Genomic DNA, 17,991 nt, shown 5'->3' on the forward strand with positions numbered 1-17,991 from the left:
TATAATATTATTATAATATACTTATATACATATATATACATATATATATTATATATATTATAAAATACATATATACATATGTATAGATATTTTTGAAAAAATAAAAAAAATTATAGTCCTAGTCCAAGCATACACCAAACGCAGGATAAGTGTTATCTAACTTAGACCAAGCCAAGCCAAGCCAAGCCAGTCCCTAAGCATAGTCCATACCAAGACAGTCCTGTGTACCAAACGAGCTTACTAGTAGGATTTCTATACAAGTCTGAGAAAAACTTGGGTGATGAGCTTTGTTCTCTAAACCACAGTCAGTCGACCGAGGGGTTTACCTTAGTGGTGAGGTCCCTCCCCCTTCCCCCCCTTGGTCATCTGTTCGAATCCCAGGATAAGTGCCCCCCTCCCCAATGCAATGTATCTATAGCTAATTCTCAACAACAACAAAAAAAAGCAGAGTCAGTCATGGTTGCCATTGCCTTATTTCCCTCGAAGCTATTCTGCCTCCCTTTCTTGCTTCTTCTCATTACAATCGCCTTCACATATTTGATCAGACAATCCAGGCGTTAAGAAATTAAGCAACACTACCCACTTCCTCCCAGACCCAGGTGCCTAAAGCCTTGGCCTATTGTTGGCAACCCCCTCGAAATGCTCATCAACAAGACCCTGTTCTGGTGGATGCACAAACTCATGGACGAGATGAGCACTGAAATCGCATGCTTCGGCCTTGGAAATGTTCATGTATTCCCTGTCACTTGCCCGAAACTCAGCCGCAAGTTCTTGGAGAAACAAGATGCAACTTATGCCGGCCTGTTAGCATTTCCACTCTGCTCAAATACATCTATTCATTGTGTGCATCAGATTACATGCCGAGAGGGCTTGACCTGGGTGGCCATTAGAAGATAAAAAAGGAGGCCATTGAGATCACAAGGAAATACCATGACCCTCTGATTGAAGAGAGGGTTCAACAAAAGAGAGCTGGTTATGGGAAAAAGGACCCCAGAGGACTCGCTTGACATTCTAGTCTCATTGAAAGATGCCAGTTCTGGGGAACCACTACTGTCACTAGAAGAAAGAAGAAATCAAAGCTCAAGTAACGGTGACTCCCTCTCTCTCTCTCTCTCTCTCTCTCTCTCTCTAGGAAACAGGGTCTTTTGCCTCAAAATTTGTCACATAAAGCGAGAATCTGTGATGAAGTTTTTCTAATGTCACATATGATGAATCTCATTTTCGTTTCTTTACGATTTCTTTTTTCACCCCTAAAGCCTTAGGCTCCATCTGGATGGAATGATTTCAAATCCATTGATTGAGATGACATTATAATGTATAAACTTGCTTGCTTAGACTAGTACAATTCATATATGCCAAGTTTTGGACAAAAAATGAAGGAATAAGATAAATGAATTTCAAATGATTCCTAGCATGTAGTCATTTCAAATCTATTTCAAATATACTACATCTAGTCATTCTAAATACCTTCAATCTAATGTGGTTCTTGTTTCTGTAGCAAATTTAGCTTTATTCTCAAATCCGAATCCCTTCTTTGAAATCCCTCCATCTAAATGGAGCATTGTTTCTTGTAGAGTTTGATTTTCAATATAGGTCAAACCTAATTAGTACCGAATTCTCAGATATATATTTGAGATATTAGTGTAACGTTCATGTGCATATAATTTAATCTCCAATGCGGATGTCCCGCTATATCTTGCTAATTATTACGTGTGCATGAATTTCTTTTCTTTTTTTCTTTATCATATACGTAAATGAATTTAACAGAAATATTTTGCAACACAAGGATTGGATGGTGATTGGCAGGGAAAGACTAGTCCAAGAGTCAGATTTGTCACGGCTCAACTATGTCAAGGCTTGTGCTAGAGAGGCCTTTCGCCTCCACCCCATTGCACCCTTTAATGTCCCCCACGTATCCATTCTCCAACACGACAGTTGCCAATTACTTCATCCCCAAGGGAAGCCATGTGCTGCTTAGCAACCCATGACTTGGCCGCAACACTAAAGCCTGGGATGAACCTCTCAAGTTTATGCCTGAGCGCCATCTCAAGGAAGATGATCGTCTGTGGTCTTGCTCACAGAGAAAGAGCTGCGCTTCATATGATTCAGCACTGGAATGTGTGGCTGCGTAACGACTGCACTTGGCACTTCAAAGACTGTCATGTTATTTGCTAGGCTTCTTCATGGGTTTAGTTGGAATGTGCCACCCACTGAGTCCAGAATTGACCTCACCGAGTAAAAGGATGAGCTCAGCCTCGCTAAGCCTCTGCTTGCACTTGCAAAGCCTCATTTGCCTGCTCATGTGTACCCGGCAGACTGAAACAGTCTGCCATGTTATATCCAGTATCGATCTTCTCTTGTCTTGCATGCAAGATTAGATTGATAAAATAAAACTAATGGTGTCTTGTTGGCTCTAACATAAGACTAGATTAGCTAGATAATGTTCTATGTTTGATATGCAGCAGAATTGGAAAGAATAACAAATGCAAGATATAGTCAAGTTTAAGGCGGTCGGTTCATGCAGGTTACAGCATGAAGCCAGCATCTCTAATTGAACAAAACAAATACACATATACTTGTATTTTTGCAGCACCCCTTCAACGTGCCAACAGAGGAATGCTAGTACCTGTTTTGGGGTATTGGGAGAATTGAGCAAATTGGAAGCGTCTTGATTATGTCGTTAATGGTCATTGACTCATTGTTATAAGCACTATACATGTCTGGTTTTCACTTTTTCTTCCCAATCTACGCAGCTTCAGGAGACCTTCCAGCATGCAGTTGCCATCCATTTGGATCTATTTCCTTCTGAAAACAAGACATAAAACGACAGTTTAACAAATTGGCGTAAGGGAAATCCCTACAATCTTCCAGGTGATCTACTGCCTATCAATCATGATTCTCTGGCAAGCTCAGTTATTCTACCACGTCCAACACAAGACACTTGATAATTACTAAGGAATCAATACATCAATGACTTCAGCTGATTGCATGCTTTCACCTATCATTTAACCATCATTGATAATAACCAAAGCAGGAAGGGAACTATAAGGAAATCGATATGAGGAAAAACTTGTCAGAGGAAAGATTTCTAAAATTATGACCAGACTTGTTTTCACTTCCATTGTTATTATATATGTCATCTTTATTCAATGCATACCCTGGAAATCATGTGGGAGGCAAGTTTTATTTCTCGCCAACTAAATTTCATAATAATTGATATTAGCATGACATGATGAAGCTGCACTCGGATGGAAAGAATTAAAGTACCTGGAATGCTTTGTCTCTCCAATGAAACACACAACCACGGCCTTCCATGTACCCAAAGATATATTTTGGAAGCAATGGTTTCAAGGATGTGTGAAGCTTGACTTTTGTTAGGCCTCCACATGCCAATAGGGCAGCTGCAAGGCCGTTTGGGGTCAATCCCGTCAAGTGCAAAATAGTCATGTTCTGCAGGCGGTTGGTACTGGCCAGAGATAAGAGCCCAACATCCGTAACTGAACAATATGACAAGTTTATCTGCCACATGAAGAAATGAACCCCTGGTCTTAGTTTGGCATCAACTTTAATGATCCAGAGGGAGAGTGGAAAGAGTAATTACCTGTCTGAGGTTTTGGCAAGATTGACCAAGTGCAAGCATTCCATTATCATTGATGTTGACGCACTTTTTTATGTCCAGAACTTCAAGTTGCCTACATGCCCCAGCAATAGCTGAAAGACCCACTGTTGAAACACTAGGACATCCTCTAATTTCAACTATCTTTAACCTCAAACACTGTGACAATGATGTTAATGAAGAATCTGTAATTTTATCATTATAAGCAATGTTAATCATCTTCATAGTAGGACATCCGCAAGCAATTTTTGCAATGCCCACATCAGTTATTCCCAAGCACCTGAAGGGAAAAAAGAGAGGAAAGAAAACCCAATAAGATTGTTATCAGAGGTGAAAGTTATAACAGGTACTATAAGGTTTGATGTAGCATTATTCTTTCAGAGAACTTAGCAGCAGATGCCAAAGTAATTTGGGAGAAACTACTAAACAAATGTAATTTCCACCCAATACTGGTGATATGTAGATCTGCAGCAACTTGCGGAATTGGAGGTGGGAAATAGATATTTGATAATGAGGCCAGCATGAGATCCAGTTTCCTTTTCTTTAAAGTATATCATTATACACTATCTTGTCTCAGAAATTATCAATGCAAAGCCATCCTCCACCCCCTACCTTTCTTTTTCTACATACAGGAATGTAATTTCTAGGTTCTTTAAGTGATCATTGAATTCACCAAATGATAGAACACCCCATACATGTGGCAGTCAATTGATTCAGATGTAAAAGAAATGAACAGAATATCTAGAGATCTCTAAAGCGACCAACCTGTACAAATCAAGCTCCTCAAGCTTTGGACAGCCACTTCCAATGTGGGTAAGTCCATCATCAGTAATGTTCAAGCAAATCCCCAGTTTTAGACTACAAAGTTTGGAACATCTTGAGATAGACTTTAAGCCTAAACAAATGAAGGAGTATCAATTATTAACAGATAGAAGATTACATGGGAAAAGAAAAGTTAGGTAAGTTACACACAAAGGAGAGGTTAGATTCAAGGTAAACCTTCATTGTTGATTTCGTTATCTGTGACATCCAATTCCTCCAAGAATTGGCAACGCTGTCCAATCAACAGAAAAGCATCTTCAGAAACCAGGCTACACGATTCCATCCTGAGGGAAGTGAGAAAGGTGCATGATTTTGTTATGCAATCTATAGAGGCAGAAGTTATTTTGCGACAGCAGGTGATGTCTAATTTCTGCAACTCTCTATGGGCTTGCACGAGGAAGGAGACACACTCATCTGTAACTCCCAAGCACTTACTTAAACTCAGCTCTCTCAGTGAGGCACACCAACTTCCAATGGATTTTGTCCCAGAACATGTAACTAAACAGCCATCTAAGCTAATCGATTTCAACCTCGAATAATTCAGTAGGCATTTTCCTAGGTCAGTGGTGACCTAAAACAAGATTAAGAGCGTCAGAAAAGAGTGTAAGCATAGAGTTCATTACTTGGGTTATTACCATACAGGGTTTCAGACTCACCGAAGGACCATATGCTAAGACAAGCTGCTTCAGGTGTTCAGCACCATTTGTCAGAGAAGACAAACCCACATGGCTGACATTCTGACATTTTGACAAATTAAGCATCTGCAGAAGAGGAAATTAGTAAAGACACATACGGTTGTAATGAGCCAGCATCAGCTAAGATTTCTGAATTAGTGAATAACCAGTGGAGATAATTGGAATGTGGCTCTTATGATTTCTGATAGAATTTTGATAAAATATAAGAGTTTTATGAAATGGGCATTCACCATCAAGTCTGAGAAAATTGGGCATGGTGGAAAAATATGATTCCCTTTGGTCAAGTAAAACCCTCGTATATTGCTAAAAATAAGTGTCTTAAAGTTACGGAAACTTATGTAACACATCAGCAAGCAAATGAAATGTACCTTGAGGGACTTGCAACTATGCTTAAGGGTCACAAGGCCTTCATCATCAATTCCAAGGCATCCTTCAAGAATTAAATCTTCAAGATGTTGTAATTGCAGGATATGTGGGAGACATTTTTCTGTGATCTACAGAGAAAAGCATAGATTTAATTTCAAGTTGATAAAAAAAGAAAAGTAAAATGGAACCGGAAAGAGGTTTGGAACATGTGAAATGCATTTCTACCTAGTTTTATTCATGCTTACATGGGTTAAATATGTCACCCTACACCAACAAATCAAATCCACCAACAAGACAGTGGTCAAGTAATTAGACAGCATAGCCAACAATGTTGACGAAAAGTATCTACAGTAGGTTTTTGTGTTAATGGGTTGGCCTTTCACTACTAGCAACTTTTTGTTATTAATGATCCAGCAAGAAAATTTTACTCCTTTAAAGAATCATGCACTCTGTGGAATATCATTGAAGAAACATATAAAGTTAATCTCAAGGAATGGAAGAAATATGTCATGAGACCTACATAAAAATTGTAGTGACATTGTAGGTTGGGATAATGTTTCTTATATTACATAAAGCATCTGAGATGACTTTTCAGGAAACCATATTATGAATCTGATAACGAAAGTGCAAGCTGATACAAGAAAGCAAAACCCTTTACATCCCACCAAGCTATAAATAAATATTAAAAAAATACACCATAGTGAACAGAACCAATGCACCAAACCAGAAAAACAATAACTTAACATCAACACCTAGAAGAACAGCACAGTTCAGATCACTAAATCCCAAACTTGAGCTTCAACGCCATATCATTTGGGTAGGCATACTGACCAGAGTTGAAAGTGAAAAATTGTAGTAAAAACAATATTAAAATCAAATTTACCCAACTGAAGTCTGGTCAATCAGCATTCAACAGACATAAATCCCAAAATGCTTGGAAAATGTAGGAAAGCACAAGACTTTTTTTTTTTTGAACTGTTCAATAATAACTAATTTTTAGTCAATCACTAGCTCAATGGAAATATAAACATCATCAAATGCAAATGAAAATAGCTCCCAGAAAAATGCAGAGAGAGACAGAGACAAAGAAAAACCTACCCGCAAACAAGAGAGATCCAAACTCCGAAGGTCCTTGCATTTCATAGCGATCAACCCAACACCCAAATCAGTGACACGTAAGCACCACCTCAAGCAAAGCAATCTCAGCTTCCTACACCCAACAGCCACACACCCAATCCCAATATCCGTAATCAATTTACACCTCGCCAAAATCAGCCTCTCCAAGTTCTTAGCCTCTGCGATCGCTTTGGCCGCCGAGTCAGTCAACTCAGTGCCGTTGGACAAGTCAATCTCGACCAGAGAAGAGCAGTTGGTGGCCAATCGCAGCAACCCAATGCTGGTAAAGTCTCTGGAGCGCGAGAGATTGATCGAACGGAGCGTCGATTTCCATGAAACAGAGAGTGAGGTGAGTGATGGGTCGTCGACACGTGGACAGAGAGATAGGTCGAGGTGAGAAATTGAAGGGTAGCGATTGAGGGTTCTACATAGGAGCTCAGAGCGAAGGGGCTTGAGGGATTTGCGGTGAAGACGCTCGATGAAGTAGAAGGACTTGCAGACCAAAGAGAAGGACTTTTTGGCAAATGGGTCGTCGTTTAGATGGTCGAGGATGGTGTGGATGATCTCATTGGTGAAGATATCAAATGGGTTGGTCATGTTGCTGCAGTTGTTGAGCTTCTTCATGGATGTGGTGGCTATGGTCTGGTGTCCCAAGTTTAGAAGAGTTTGAGGTAGAGGTAACTAACTGTATAACAGAAAAACGGTGGATTTGGAGAGAGAGAGAGAGAGAGAGAGAGGGAAGAAGAGCTGCCTGCGAAATTACAATAGTAACCTGGTGGCACTATTGAATAATCAGCAAATTCTTTTTTCTCTACAAGAGATAGTGGAAAAGGGGAAATTGAACCTAGGACCTTGGGTGCATAGGTAAATGTTTTTAACCACTTAGCCTACAATTTCGTTACGAATAATCAGCTTTTAGAAAAACGCAATATACATGTCCTAATAATTTTCTCTTTTTTGAGTGTTTTGAAAGGATTAAGGGTATGTTTGGAATTGATTATGAGAGGGGAAGGCTAAAATCACTTATGAAGAGAAGCAAAAATGATTATTTAGTATATCTAAAATCACTCACAAACAAACCCTAAAAGCATTTCTTAACAACCAAAAACTCTTCTGATATTATATGGCAGAAAAATGATTTTGAGTCACAAAAACGTTTTAAGGAGAAGTAGCTACTAGCACTTAGTTGGATTTTCAGTAAATTTTTTGACGATCTTCTAATAAAAGCGCTTTTATAAACAGAAATGCTTTTATACCTATAGGAAGCATTCTCAAACATGTGGAGAGAAAGGAATGGCTGGGGTCGTAGTTGGTACTACGATTCTACGAAATATAGACCGTCGGTTGCTAAATAATAGGTGGGGCAGGGTAGCAGGGCAGCAGGGCAGCAGGGCAGAGTTCTTTTCATTCTTATTTGGGGAAGTAACATATGAGGGAGGGAGGGAGGACAGGACAGGACAGGGTGAAGTGCACATGGTACTTAACAGGACACATTTCACGCTCCCATGATGTCACATGCAACTGACGCTCCAGAAAGAAAAATGCAAGTGGAATTTGTTCATAGCTGTTGAACTGGTGGAGTCTGATGCATGATCTCAGCTTCAAGTGGCTCTATGTTTCTTATTGAATGGAGAATATCAACACAACCCAATTTTTCGTCTATTTGGGGGATTTTTCCCGGTTAAATCAACGGGTTCACCGTTCTCTATATTTAACGGAATCACCAATCTCTATCAGGATATAGTGATATTTGCTCTACTAGGGTTGTGTTCGCATTAGACGCAAATTTGTACTGAAGATCACCCGGATTTGGGTTCAAGAGTTTGATTGCGTCTCTGCTCATTTGTTATTTTTCATATGAATCCAAACACATGATAAATTGATTCTGCATTCAGTTTCTTGAGGATCAACAAGAGTACAGTAAGATTATATGCTTTTACTATTACATATCCGCAACACAACGAAAGAAACAAAACAACACTTGACTACAAAAGATAGGAAGGTGAGTTTATTTCGGTTACTTCTTGGCAAAAGAGATGGCCATGGAGTTTTGAGGGGTGATTCTGAAGCCTTGAAGGGCAGTCATGGCCATTGATGAGTGAATGTCATCTTCAAACTCTACAAAGGCGATGCCTGGCTTTGCTTCAATCAACCGGACTTCCCTAAATCCTGGGTATTGTTTGAACAGCAATTCCAGCATAGCACTAGTGGTTTCATGGGGCAAATTCTCAATGAACAGAATGCTGTTTGGAGCTGCTGCTTCATGTGCATTTGGGTTGCCTTGCCGAGATGAGGCCTGCTGATGATACACATACAATTTACATGAATCAATTGGCACTTTGTATATAAAATTTAATTTTTCACACTCAAAGAGTGTAAGCAAAAAAGAGTCCATCATTCACAGTGTGAGAGTTGAAAAAGAAGATGATCAAATGGCACAGCATAATAGTGTTAGAAACACTTACTGTTCTGCCTCCATTTTCGGCAGTTGCACCATTTTCCGTAGCAGATTGCTGCCCTTCATCACCTCGCTTCTTTCTTTCAGCTGAATCAACAGATTGATTTCAAAACAGGACTCGCATAAGATATTATAAGAATCTAATTTGAGCAAACATTTTTTTCAATATAAACTAAATTTTTTCGTATTATCTATCAGCCACCTTGTAAATATACCCTACCTAAACAACCCTTTACTTTATTAGACCAGGTCGATCAAGTGTCATTTAAATTTTCCCAAGTCAAAGAAAAAAGGAATGTCTTAAATAATACATTGATGCTCTTGCACATAGCAGGGCAGAGAGACCTACAGGAGTCAAATGCATTCAATCAAATTTTTCTACACATATGGCCAAACAAACAATGGCCGTACTTTTATACTCAGAATGGCAAACTATTTTGTAATATTAGTACCCACTCACCAAACTCATATGCAAAATCTGTCAGAATTCTTAGCAGTCTTAAGCTCTATTGGTTCAAGTAGAAGCAATGTATTCTCAACATTCTTAGGAACACACCAGACATTTATTCATTGTAATCTTTATATTCTTATGCTATAACAATGGTCCATGCATTTCATAACTCATTCTAATGAAATACATCAAATATTCAATTAAAAAATTCAAGATTATTCAAAATATCTAAGTAATTTCAGTCACCTTTATCATCCTGCTTCTTTTTCTTTTCTTTTGGACCTAAGCTTCCATCTGCATCAGCTATGCAATCTGACTTTGTTTTTGCATATTGAATCCGCTGCACCAAAAAAAATTATGATCATCTTTACATTTTAGAAAAAGAAAATTTAATGGATGTGAACATCACAATATTATAATCAAACATCATCCTTTGAGAAAAACAAAACAACTAAAGAGCAGAGTGTAGTGTAACATTTACAGTGAATGCATCTTTATTCCACAAATAGATTTCTCTTTCAAAACAAACTTCCAGGTATTGGTAACTACATCTTTCAAGGGATGCAATGCCTACATCATAAACTAATTAAAGAAGAGAAACAGAAGGCTAAGCATGCCAGATATGGTTATGAAGCCCAAACTTTACAAAAACATAGACAGCTCAGAGATACACACAAACATAAGAGTATAGAATTAGAATCTGCGACCTAACAGAAGAATACAGATTAGGAGGAAAGCTTTATATGGTTCCAGAAAGTTGAAATCTTAGCAAACATGTCCCACAAATATGCAATAAGCTACCAACTGGGCTTCTTCAGACCTACCATGGGTTTATCATAAAATGGGAAGTTTTGCATCTGACGCACAGCATTACTGGCAGAAGTCACTTCTAGAAATGCAACCCATGCTTGCCCACGAAGCTTGGGTGTCTTCAAAGCTACAACATCCAAAATCTTTCCATATTGCGAGAATAAGCAATACAGGGACCTCTTCAATTCTGCAAAGGAAGCAAAAAGAATGCCACTATTAACATACAAAAGTTTAGCCCTAAAAGTAACATTAATATCTTGTTATGCTAGACAATTCAAAAGTCGACTTCAAAAAGGAAGTAAGATGTCAAGACCACTAAAGCAGAAAATTGTGGTTACCCTCTTGCCTCTACAGTGTCACTTTCTCAATTTTATGATCCAACAAGCACCCAAGTAAACCAGAATCACTTTACAACCACAAAACTCCCCAATGTTGCATTTGGTTTGTGGATTCAGAAGATGAGATTTTGAAGTGATTACTCATTTAAATTGTTTAATGAGACTTTCATAACCATTAACATAAAAGTTACTAACTCCCAACGTGAACTTGATTGTTTGAAATAGGATAAAGTTCAAATACTCAAGACATAAATATAGTGTTTTGTTCTTGATTTACAACAATAAGTATCAGAATTTTCTTTTCTCCACATTTTTAGCATTTTATGCAAATCATGTAAACTAAATCGTTAAAACAAAACCCATTCTTTTAAATTCACAACTGCAATGCAACCTTAGTATCCGGTTATACTTCATGAAATTCAACTATTACCTAGGTTTCATATGAGTAAGTTCAAGTACCCAATTCAATATACAACCAACAATAGTCCTTTCAACACTTGCACAAAGATTCACCATTATAGTTTCTGAATCAACTACCATACCGAATTTTCACCAAATTCACCATGCCCTATCTGCTGCGGTTGCACTCGCCAATTCAAACTAAAACCCTAAACCTCAACTTGCGCTAAGAGAAGTTAAAAAAGAAACAAAAGAAAATACACTATAATCGATTCAAAGGAGACTAATGCGATTAATTTTGCAGACTAGACATTACTACGGTGAGTTAATTAAAACAAGTGAGAGATTCGGCATTTTGTTTTCTTACAGTTTCCTCAGGTTTCTCGGTAGCCAAACAAAGGGAAGAAGAGATAGAGCATAGATTGAGTTACCTTCTTTTTTGATTTTCTCGTTGAGGTTCTTAATGTATATTGTTTGGTTAGGCGGTATGTCCCCTGAAAGCATGGTCGCTCAGAGAGAGAGAGAGAGATAGCACAGCTTCAAGTCTCTGTGATTTTTGTGGGAGATAGAAGCGAGAGACTCGGTGTCCAATCGGACTGAGCCCTAGAAGATGTTCACAGCCGCCATTGGGCTCCAAGAATTCTTTACACATTTGGCCCATTGATTCATTGGGCCTTGCTCTCAAAAACACTAATAAAACGATGGATTGGACTAAATAGTCGTGTCCCATGCTTGGTTGTCTTTTTTTGTTTTTGGTACGGAATCTTCTGACGGTCAACGAAGTTACGTTTACGTAACGGCAGAATTAAGGTTGGAACCGCCCTTAGATTAGGATTCCATGCAATGTTACTTGAGCCTGAACGTTTCCTTGTACATAGACATTCACGTGTCAAAAAATTATATAAGGGACATGAAAAAATGACGACAGCAGATCTCGTCCTCATTCAGTCACCTCCACATAAATATATAGAAAGATAAAAAACAATTAAAACCCATTTATGGGTAGAATTACGTGGCCACAATTTTAAAACGTGCGGGTATTTAAATGTTAAAATTGAAAATTCATTGCACTATACTAAAATCAGTCTTTATATTGAATCTGGTCTCTCTCTCTCTCTCTTTGAAGTTTTGTAAGGCCTGGTTTAACCAATTTCTCGAGTTGAATTGAAATTGCATTGATTGTTGTATGATGGCGTACACTTTTTTCAACGAGTGGGCAACTCAATTGTTGAGTGATATCATTCTTTATTCTCAATTTGGTTTTATTGCCGCAGTCTCCCAATCCGCGATCATGCACTCATTCTGGACATATAACAATCGCATTCACGTGTCACATGTGAATTAGTCACCAGTTATCATATGGTGGAGTCTGATTCCCAAGTTGCCATCAAGATGGTGAAGGGAGAAAGGGCGGTGGCCGTGGAAGTAGATAGTATTCTCTTCGCCATTCAAATTGTGATTCGAGAATTTTATAAAGTAATTTTTATTTTTGCACCTCACAGCTGCAACAAAATTGCTCATGACGTTGCAACTTTTGCGTGTAGGGTAGATGGTAGTTACTATTGGGATTTTATACCTCCAGATTAGTTGTTTAATACCTTAGTTGGAGATGTTAATATTCGTGTTCACCTTTAATAAAAGTATTTGATTCTTGACAAAAAAAAATTCATACAAAATCCCCCCACTGATTCTCTCGCAGGCTTCTGTCTGCCGCATCAACTCAACAATAATTGACGAACTCAAAAACTCGAAGGCATTTCACATGGTGTTGTCGAGCAAATCGTACTTGGTTCATTCATTACATGTTAGGAACCATTTTCCTTTGTATACAAATCATAGTCATGAATCCTCTAATTTGTAATGACTTTTTACATATTTAGAAGAATAACTCCGGACATATAAAAAACAATAATGCTATTTGGACCACTAGTTTAATATAAGTGGGCCCTAGCAATGAAAGTGGGATCCATATGTATTATAGAGATAGTAAATATGATACAAATAGCAGTATCCTATAAAAAAAAATCAAGCGATGTCCTATATATGAAATAATGTTAATTTTAAGAAAAATACTTAGACCCTGTTTGGGATCCTACTCAAAAAAGTAAACTGAAAAATTATGATTCTGTTTAAAAACATGAGTTTTCAAATAGTGATTTTCATATCTAAACACTTGTTTGGTATTGAACTCCAAACTATTTTTAAGATCTAAAAAAAATTGAAATTAAAATTAGAAAATCATAAACCCTAATCCCCAAATTGAAATTAACAAAAGAAAAGGAAAAAGATGTGAGGCACAAACCCAATCAATTTTGGTGAATCTATTTTTAAGTTTATAAAATTGAATTCAAGTAGGATACCAACGGACCCTTATCTTGCAGCTTATTCTTCTTGTTAATATATGTCTTTCATACTAACCATAAGGCCTCGTTTGTTTCATGGGAAAGGAGACTTGGGGATGGGAATAAGTCTAGGCATAGGAAATCGTTACCTGGCCCATGAGAAAGTAGGCCGGAAAGTGAAGTCATCATCCCAACTTGGGTTTTGTTTTCCCTCCTCATGGGAAAGTTTGGGAAAATGAGCCAATATTAAAAAAATATTTTTCATGACTATTTTGTTCCCATTAACAATTTGGAATTACAATATATCATTAAATGCATTCTTTTTTTATTTGATTTAATATGGGTATAATTGAAAATTTATACAAACTTTGTTTTCCATTCCTATTCAAAATAAACATGGGAAAGGAAATAAAGTGATATCTTCCGATTACTTTCCCAGCCTTACCAAACGTGGGAAAGAAATTTTCCATTTCTCATTCCTTGGAAAATAATTTCCCCTCAAATTCATTTCATAAACCAAACAGAACCTAAGATAAGAAAAACACTAAACTGGGCTATAGCTCAGTTTGTACATACTGTAGGCCCGTCCCTAAATAAAAAGGACAGTAATACCTTTAAAAAAATGGACGTGATTAATTTTTAATGAAAAATATACGTGCCACATTGTTCCATGAAGCATATAATGTAGGTGGCCAAACATTACAAAAAGGCTGGTATTAATGCAAATTCCCATATTACATATCAAACACAAAAATCACATTATTTAACTTAATACAAGATGGTATGAAAATTTGTGCCAAATTATTTATTCAAATCGACTCTTTCCTCCATGCCAAGCAGAAACCCTAGGCCAATTTGCCGCAGTTTTATGTCTGGTACACGTGAGCTGGCAGGCGTGGCTTCGCGAGTGCAAGCAGTGGCTTGGCGAGTAGGAGCTCGCCATCTGCCTCGGTGAGGTCGATTCTCGACTCATTGGGGGGCGCTTCCCAAGTAAACCCATGAAGAAGCCTAGCAAACAGCATCACAGTCATGCTCGTGCCGAGTGTACTCGCGACGCAGCCTCGCATGCCGGTGCTGAACGATATGAATCGGAGCTCTGACTCAGTGAGTACAACACCTGACCCGTCGTCCTTGAGGTGGCGCTCGGGCTTGTACTTGAGGGGCTCGTCCCAAATTTTTGGGTTGCGGCCGAGCCCGATTCGGCTCAGCATCACGTGGCTGCCCTTGGGGATGAAGTAATCGCCCACGGTCGTGTCGGCCATCGACACGTGGGGGACGTTGAATGGCGCCACCGGGTGGAGGCGGAAGGCTTCTCGAGCGCAGGCCTTGACGAAGTTGAGCTGCGACAGATCTGACTCTTGCACTTGTCTTTCTTTGCCAACCACAGCGTCAAGTTCTTGTCTTGCTTTCTCGAACAGGTGGGGTTGGTTTATCATCTCTGCAATTGCCCATTCAGCTGCGTTTGAGGGGTTGTCCACTGCTGCCATTATCATCTCCTGCATTTACAAAACAATAATTGTTATTATTTTAAGCACCGCAGAGTTAATCAGTTTGACTCTTGTGTGACCCGAGTTTACAATCCTGCAACATAAGCATTTGTCGTAATTTAGTTATTGAGAAAGAGAGAGGGAGTGAGAGACTTACATTTACTTGGCCTTTGATCTCGTCTGGTGAGAGCAATGGTTGACCACTGGCGTCTTTGAGTGAGATAAGAATGTCAAGCAAGTCTACTGAGACCTTGTTTCCGCCAAGTTTCTGATGTTCACGAATCCTCTCTTCAATGACGGGGTCTTGGCGTTTTCTTGTAAGCTTAATGCAGTCCTTTATGATCTTCTCATGGCCGTCCAAATCGAGGCCTCTCAAGCATGAGATGTAATCGGATGCAGAAAATGCATAGATGTACCTGAGCATATCGAACACTGCATTTACATAGTTTTGTTCCTCAACACTAGGACCTCCGTCCTTCATCTCCTCCGTAAAGTACCTCTGGTTGAAAATCATTCTCTTAATCACATTTGCACAATAATGTTGTGTAGCAAGTCTCAAATCCACAATGCCACTGCCCTCCTCATTGTTGCACTGGTTGAACACGTATCGAACAAGGTGGTCGGCCTCCTCAATCCTCTTGTCCGTGAGCCACTTATGTCTCATGGGAGAGAGCAACTCGGATGTGATGACCTTCCTCATTTTCTTCCATTGCTCCCCGAAGGGCACCATAACAGTGGTTATGTACCCTTTGGTGATGAGGAAGGTGGAGATGCTGAGAGGCCTCGTGGCAAAAGTTGCATCTTGTTTCTTCAAAATTTCGCGGCTGAGAATGGGGCAGGAGACGGGGATGACATGAACGTTTGCAAGACGAATGCAAGCGATTTCAGTGTTGCTTTCCTCCATGAGCTTGTGTATCCACCGGAATGTGGGCTTGTTCATGAGCATCTCGGGGAGGTTGCCCACAATAGGCCAAGGCCTTAGGCCCTTGGGAGTGGGAGGAAGTGGGTAGTGTTGCTTGATAGCTTTGTTGTTGTTGTCGTTAATCTTGCTTTGGTGCCAATAACGCTTCATTAAGAAACGCACCAAAGTGATGGCCAAGCACAATGTGAGGAAGCCAACATTGGCTTCCATGACAGCACAAGTAGAAAGAAGGGTTTTAGAGTTGAGAGAGTTTTGAGACTCTTTTGTCTCTCTCTTTTATGTTTCTTTTGCTTTGTGAAAAAAACTTGGTCGCTAGAAAGAAAGTGTTTAGAACTCTAGGAGAGATGAGATGAGAGAGCTGATGGTTCTAATTTTAAAGCCCTTGGTGCCTCTGTATATATAGCCTAGGGATCGAGAATGTGTTGGAGAAATGATTGCACGTGAAACATAAACTTTCTTTTGTTTTTGTTTTTTTATATTTTGATTTGGTGAAACGCGAAACTTAAAATATGGGTATTAGGGCCTAACGCGTTCTTTTTTAATTACAATTTGGCCACTCTGACACCTTGAATAGTTGGCTTGTTAATGGTCTAAATTTTTGTGGGGCCAAGCTGTTTCTTGTAATCTTCCTTTGCTCGTCTTGCGGTCCGCCACAAATCCAAAAAGGCAAGATTTGCGATAAATTTTTACAAAAAAGTTCCTAGTATGTGTTTTTCACTTCAACAAATATTACCTTATTGAGTGAATTTCCATCCATCCATCAATGGGAAAACACTCTAATTTTGTGTAAAATATCCATCATACCTTTCTCATATAAGATAGATTAGTAGTTCGATTTATGTTCCACTAACACATGCATATATATAGCATGTATGTATGTCTATAGCCACGGAAATGCTATGGAGGGTGTGCATATGGTGCCACCGTACATGGCCTCTAATTTTTTAGGACACTTGAATTTTCTTACATGTGTAATTGCACAATTATGATCCTAACATAACTGCTTTAGTGATTTCCTTTTACTTATTTATCAAAATAACACAAATTTCTCCGTAAAATAGCACTAAGGAGCATTAAACCCACGACCATTTAAACAACTTCACCATGTAATTATGCACATCTTCATGAAAAAGAATTAGGTTCATTACTTTTATTTTTATTTGGAAATTTAATTTAAAACCTTCGTTCATTTCTTAACCCTCAAATGCAGTAGTTGTCAACAACTCCACTTTCATTTTCATATCCTCCATTCTCTGCATATGCTCCTACCTATATACGCACGCATACCACGTGGGTGATGTGCCTGGTTTAATGATGACAATATATATATATATATATCAAAGAACCGTCCTTATTTAGAAGCAACTTCCTTCTTTAGAAGCTTCAAATAGTGCCTGTCAATGATTATCAACTCCGCCACGTACACCTGGCATATGGGTTTCCTACATACAGCATGTTATGCAACTACATTTAATATATATTATATTTGCTCTCCCATATGTTTCCACAACGCATCGCACACATAGCATGCTTGAAAGCACATGTTATATATGCAGCCTCGCACTAGAAGGAGAAAAAAAACATAAAATCTCCATATGTTTCCTACTGTTTTGCCTGCTCCCATATGTTTCAGAGTTTTGAAATCAAATGCTGTGTGTGTGAAACGAATGGGAACACGTTTCTTCTTTGTGGTGACAGATTTCACATGCCACCCCCATATGTTTGTTTTTAATCGTACCCAAGTAAGGTGGCAATGCTATTCATTACTAATAAATATGTAAATAAATTGGGAGCACTTATTTATTCACTCAGACAAATCTTGCACTGATCATTGTCGCATTGTGGCCATGAAACATATGGGAGAGCATGCAATGGACTGAATGTGTGAACCACGGCTAGGTTCATTGTCACTTGTCCAGATTCATCAACAATACTACAAGTTATCGAGCTAAAATTCTCATGGGACGGAACCTCAACTTCCTTCACTTACTGTGCAGTAAAATATAAACGATCTCAAACATCAAAGCATTCCTATTACTATTATTTCATGAACCTTGTTGTGGCTTAGATGCCCTATTGTTGTGCCTTAGATGCCCTATGGAGCAACCAGTTGGAGCCACCACCACAAATCCCCATAATTGTCAATGACCTGGCTAGTGGGTGAATATG

The 17,991-nt window shown here is 38.8% G+C and overlaps 3 protein-coding genes and 1 pseudogene across 4 annotated transcripts; 1 reads left to right on the plus strand and 3 right to left on the minus strand.

Annotated features, from left to right (window-relative positions):
- LOC18773232 lies at positions 640 to 2,326 on the plus strand (annotated as a pseudogene).
- Positions 2,430 to 7,947, minus strand: LOC18772766 (F-box/LRR-repeat protein 3). The gene is made up of 8 exons (XM_007206255.2): positions 6,598 to 7,947; positions 5,502 to 5,627; positions 5,095 to 5,199; positions 4,616 to 5,009; positions 4,382 to 4,511; positions 3,602 to 3,896; positions 3,268 to 3,519; positions 2,430 to 2,805 (listed from the first exon to the last, which is right to left on the minus strand). The coding sequence occupies exons 1-8, from the start codon at positions 7,237 to 7,239 to the stop codon at positions 2,746 to 2,748; spliced, it is 2,004 nt and encodes a 667-aa protein (XP_007206317.2). The 5' UTR covers positions 7,240 to 7,947; the 3' UTR covers positions 2,430 to 2,745.
- LOC18774769 (U2 small nuclear ribonucleoprotein B'' 2) lies at positions 8,488 to 11,730 on the minus strand. Of its 2 annotated transcripts, none has more exons than XM_007205758.2 (5): positions 11,503 to 11,730; positions 10,349 to 10,521; positions 9,771 to 9,864; positions 9,081 to 9,160; positions 8,488 to 8,911 (listed from the first exon to the last, which is right to left on the minus strand). In XM_007205758.2, exons 1-5 carry the CDS (start codon positions 11,573 to 11,575, stop codon positions 8,633 to 8,635), a joined length of 699 nt encoding a protein of 232 aa, XP_007205820.1. In that variant the 5' UTR covers positions 11,576 to 11,730; the 3' UTR covers positions 8,488 to 8,632. The 2 variants fall into 2 exon arrangements, with proteins under 2 accessions (XP_007205820.1, XP_007205821.1); XM_007205759.2 differs by having other exon boundaries at positions 8,488 to 8,914; positions 11,503 to 11,729.
- On the minus strand, positions 14,094 to 16,198 carry LOC18775172 (isoleucine N-monooxygenase 2). Its single transcript, XM_007207818.2, has 2 exons — positions 15,058 to 16,198; positions 14,094 to 14,909 (listed from the first exon to the last, which is right to left on the minus strand). The coding sequence occupies exons 1-2, from the start codon at positions 16,030 to 16,032 to the stop codon at positions 14,280 to 14,282; spliced, it is 1,605 nt and encodes a 534-aa protein (XP_007207880.2). The 5' UTR covers positions 16,033 to 16,198; the 3' UTR covers positions 14,094 to 14,279.

This window comes from Prunus persica, chromosome G6 (genome assembly GCF_000346465.2).
Source record: "Prunus persica cultivar Lovell chromosome G6, Prunus_persica_NCBIv2, whole genome shotgun sequence".
Classification (NCBI taxonomy): Eukaryota; Viridiplantae; Streptophyta; class Magnoliopsida; order Rosales; family Rosaceae; genus Prunus; species Prunus persica.

What these genes read in the sequence shown, in the direction of transcription:
- LOC18772766 (XM_007206255.2), bottom strand. Translation starts at nt 7,239, where the DNA reads ATGAAGAAGCTCAACAACTGCAGCAACATGACCAACCCATTTGATATC. An exon ending in TGGATCTCTCTTGTTTGCGG is followed by an intron (nt 5,628 to 6,597) that starts GTAGGTTTTTCT and finishes TTTTCTCTGTAG; the next exon opens with ATCACAGAAAAATGTCTCCC. An exon ending in GAGGAGCTTGATTTGTACAG is followed by an intron (nt 3,897 to 4,381) that starts GTTGGTCGCTTT and finishes TTTTCCCTTCAG; the next exon opens with GTGCTTGGGAATAACTGATG.
- LOC18774769 (XM_007205759.2), bottom strand. Translation starts at nt 11,575, where the DNA reads ATGCTTTCAGGGGACATACCGCCTAACCAAACAATATACATTAAGAAC. An exon ending in CGAGAAAATCAAAAAAGAAG is followed by an intron (nt 10,522 to 11,502) that starts GTAACTCAATCT and finishes CTTCCTTTGCAG; the next exon opens with AATTGAAGAGGTCCCTGTAT. An exon ending in CATTTTATGATAAACCCATG is followed by an intron (nt 9,865 to 10,348) that starts GTAGGTCTGAAG and finishes TTTTTGGTGCAG; the next exon opens with CGGATTCAATATGCAAAAAC.
- LOC18775172 (XM_007207818.2), bottom strand. Translation starts at nt 16,032, where the DNA reads ATGGAAGCCAATGTTGGCTTCCTCACATTGTGCTTGGCCATCACTTTG. An exon ending in AGATCAAAGGCCAAGTAAAT is followed by an intron (nt 14,910 to 15,057) that starts GTAAGTCTCTCA and finishes TTGTAAATGCAG; the next exon opens with GAGATGATAATGGCAGCAGT.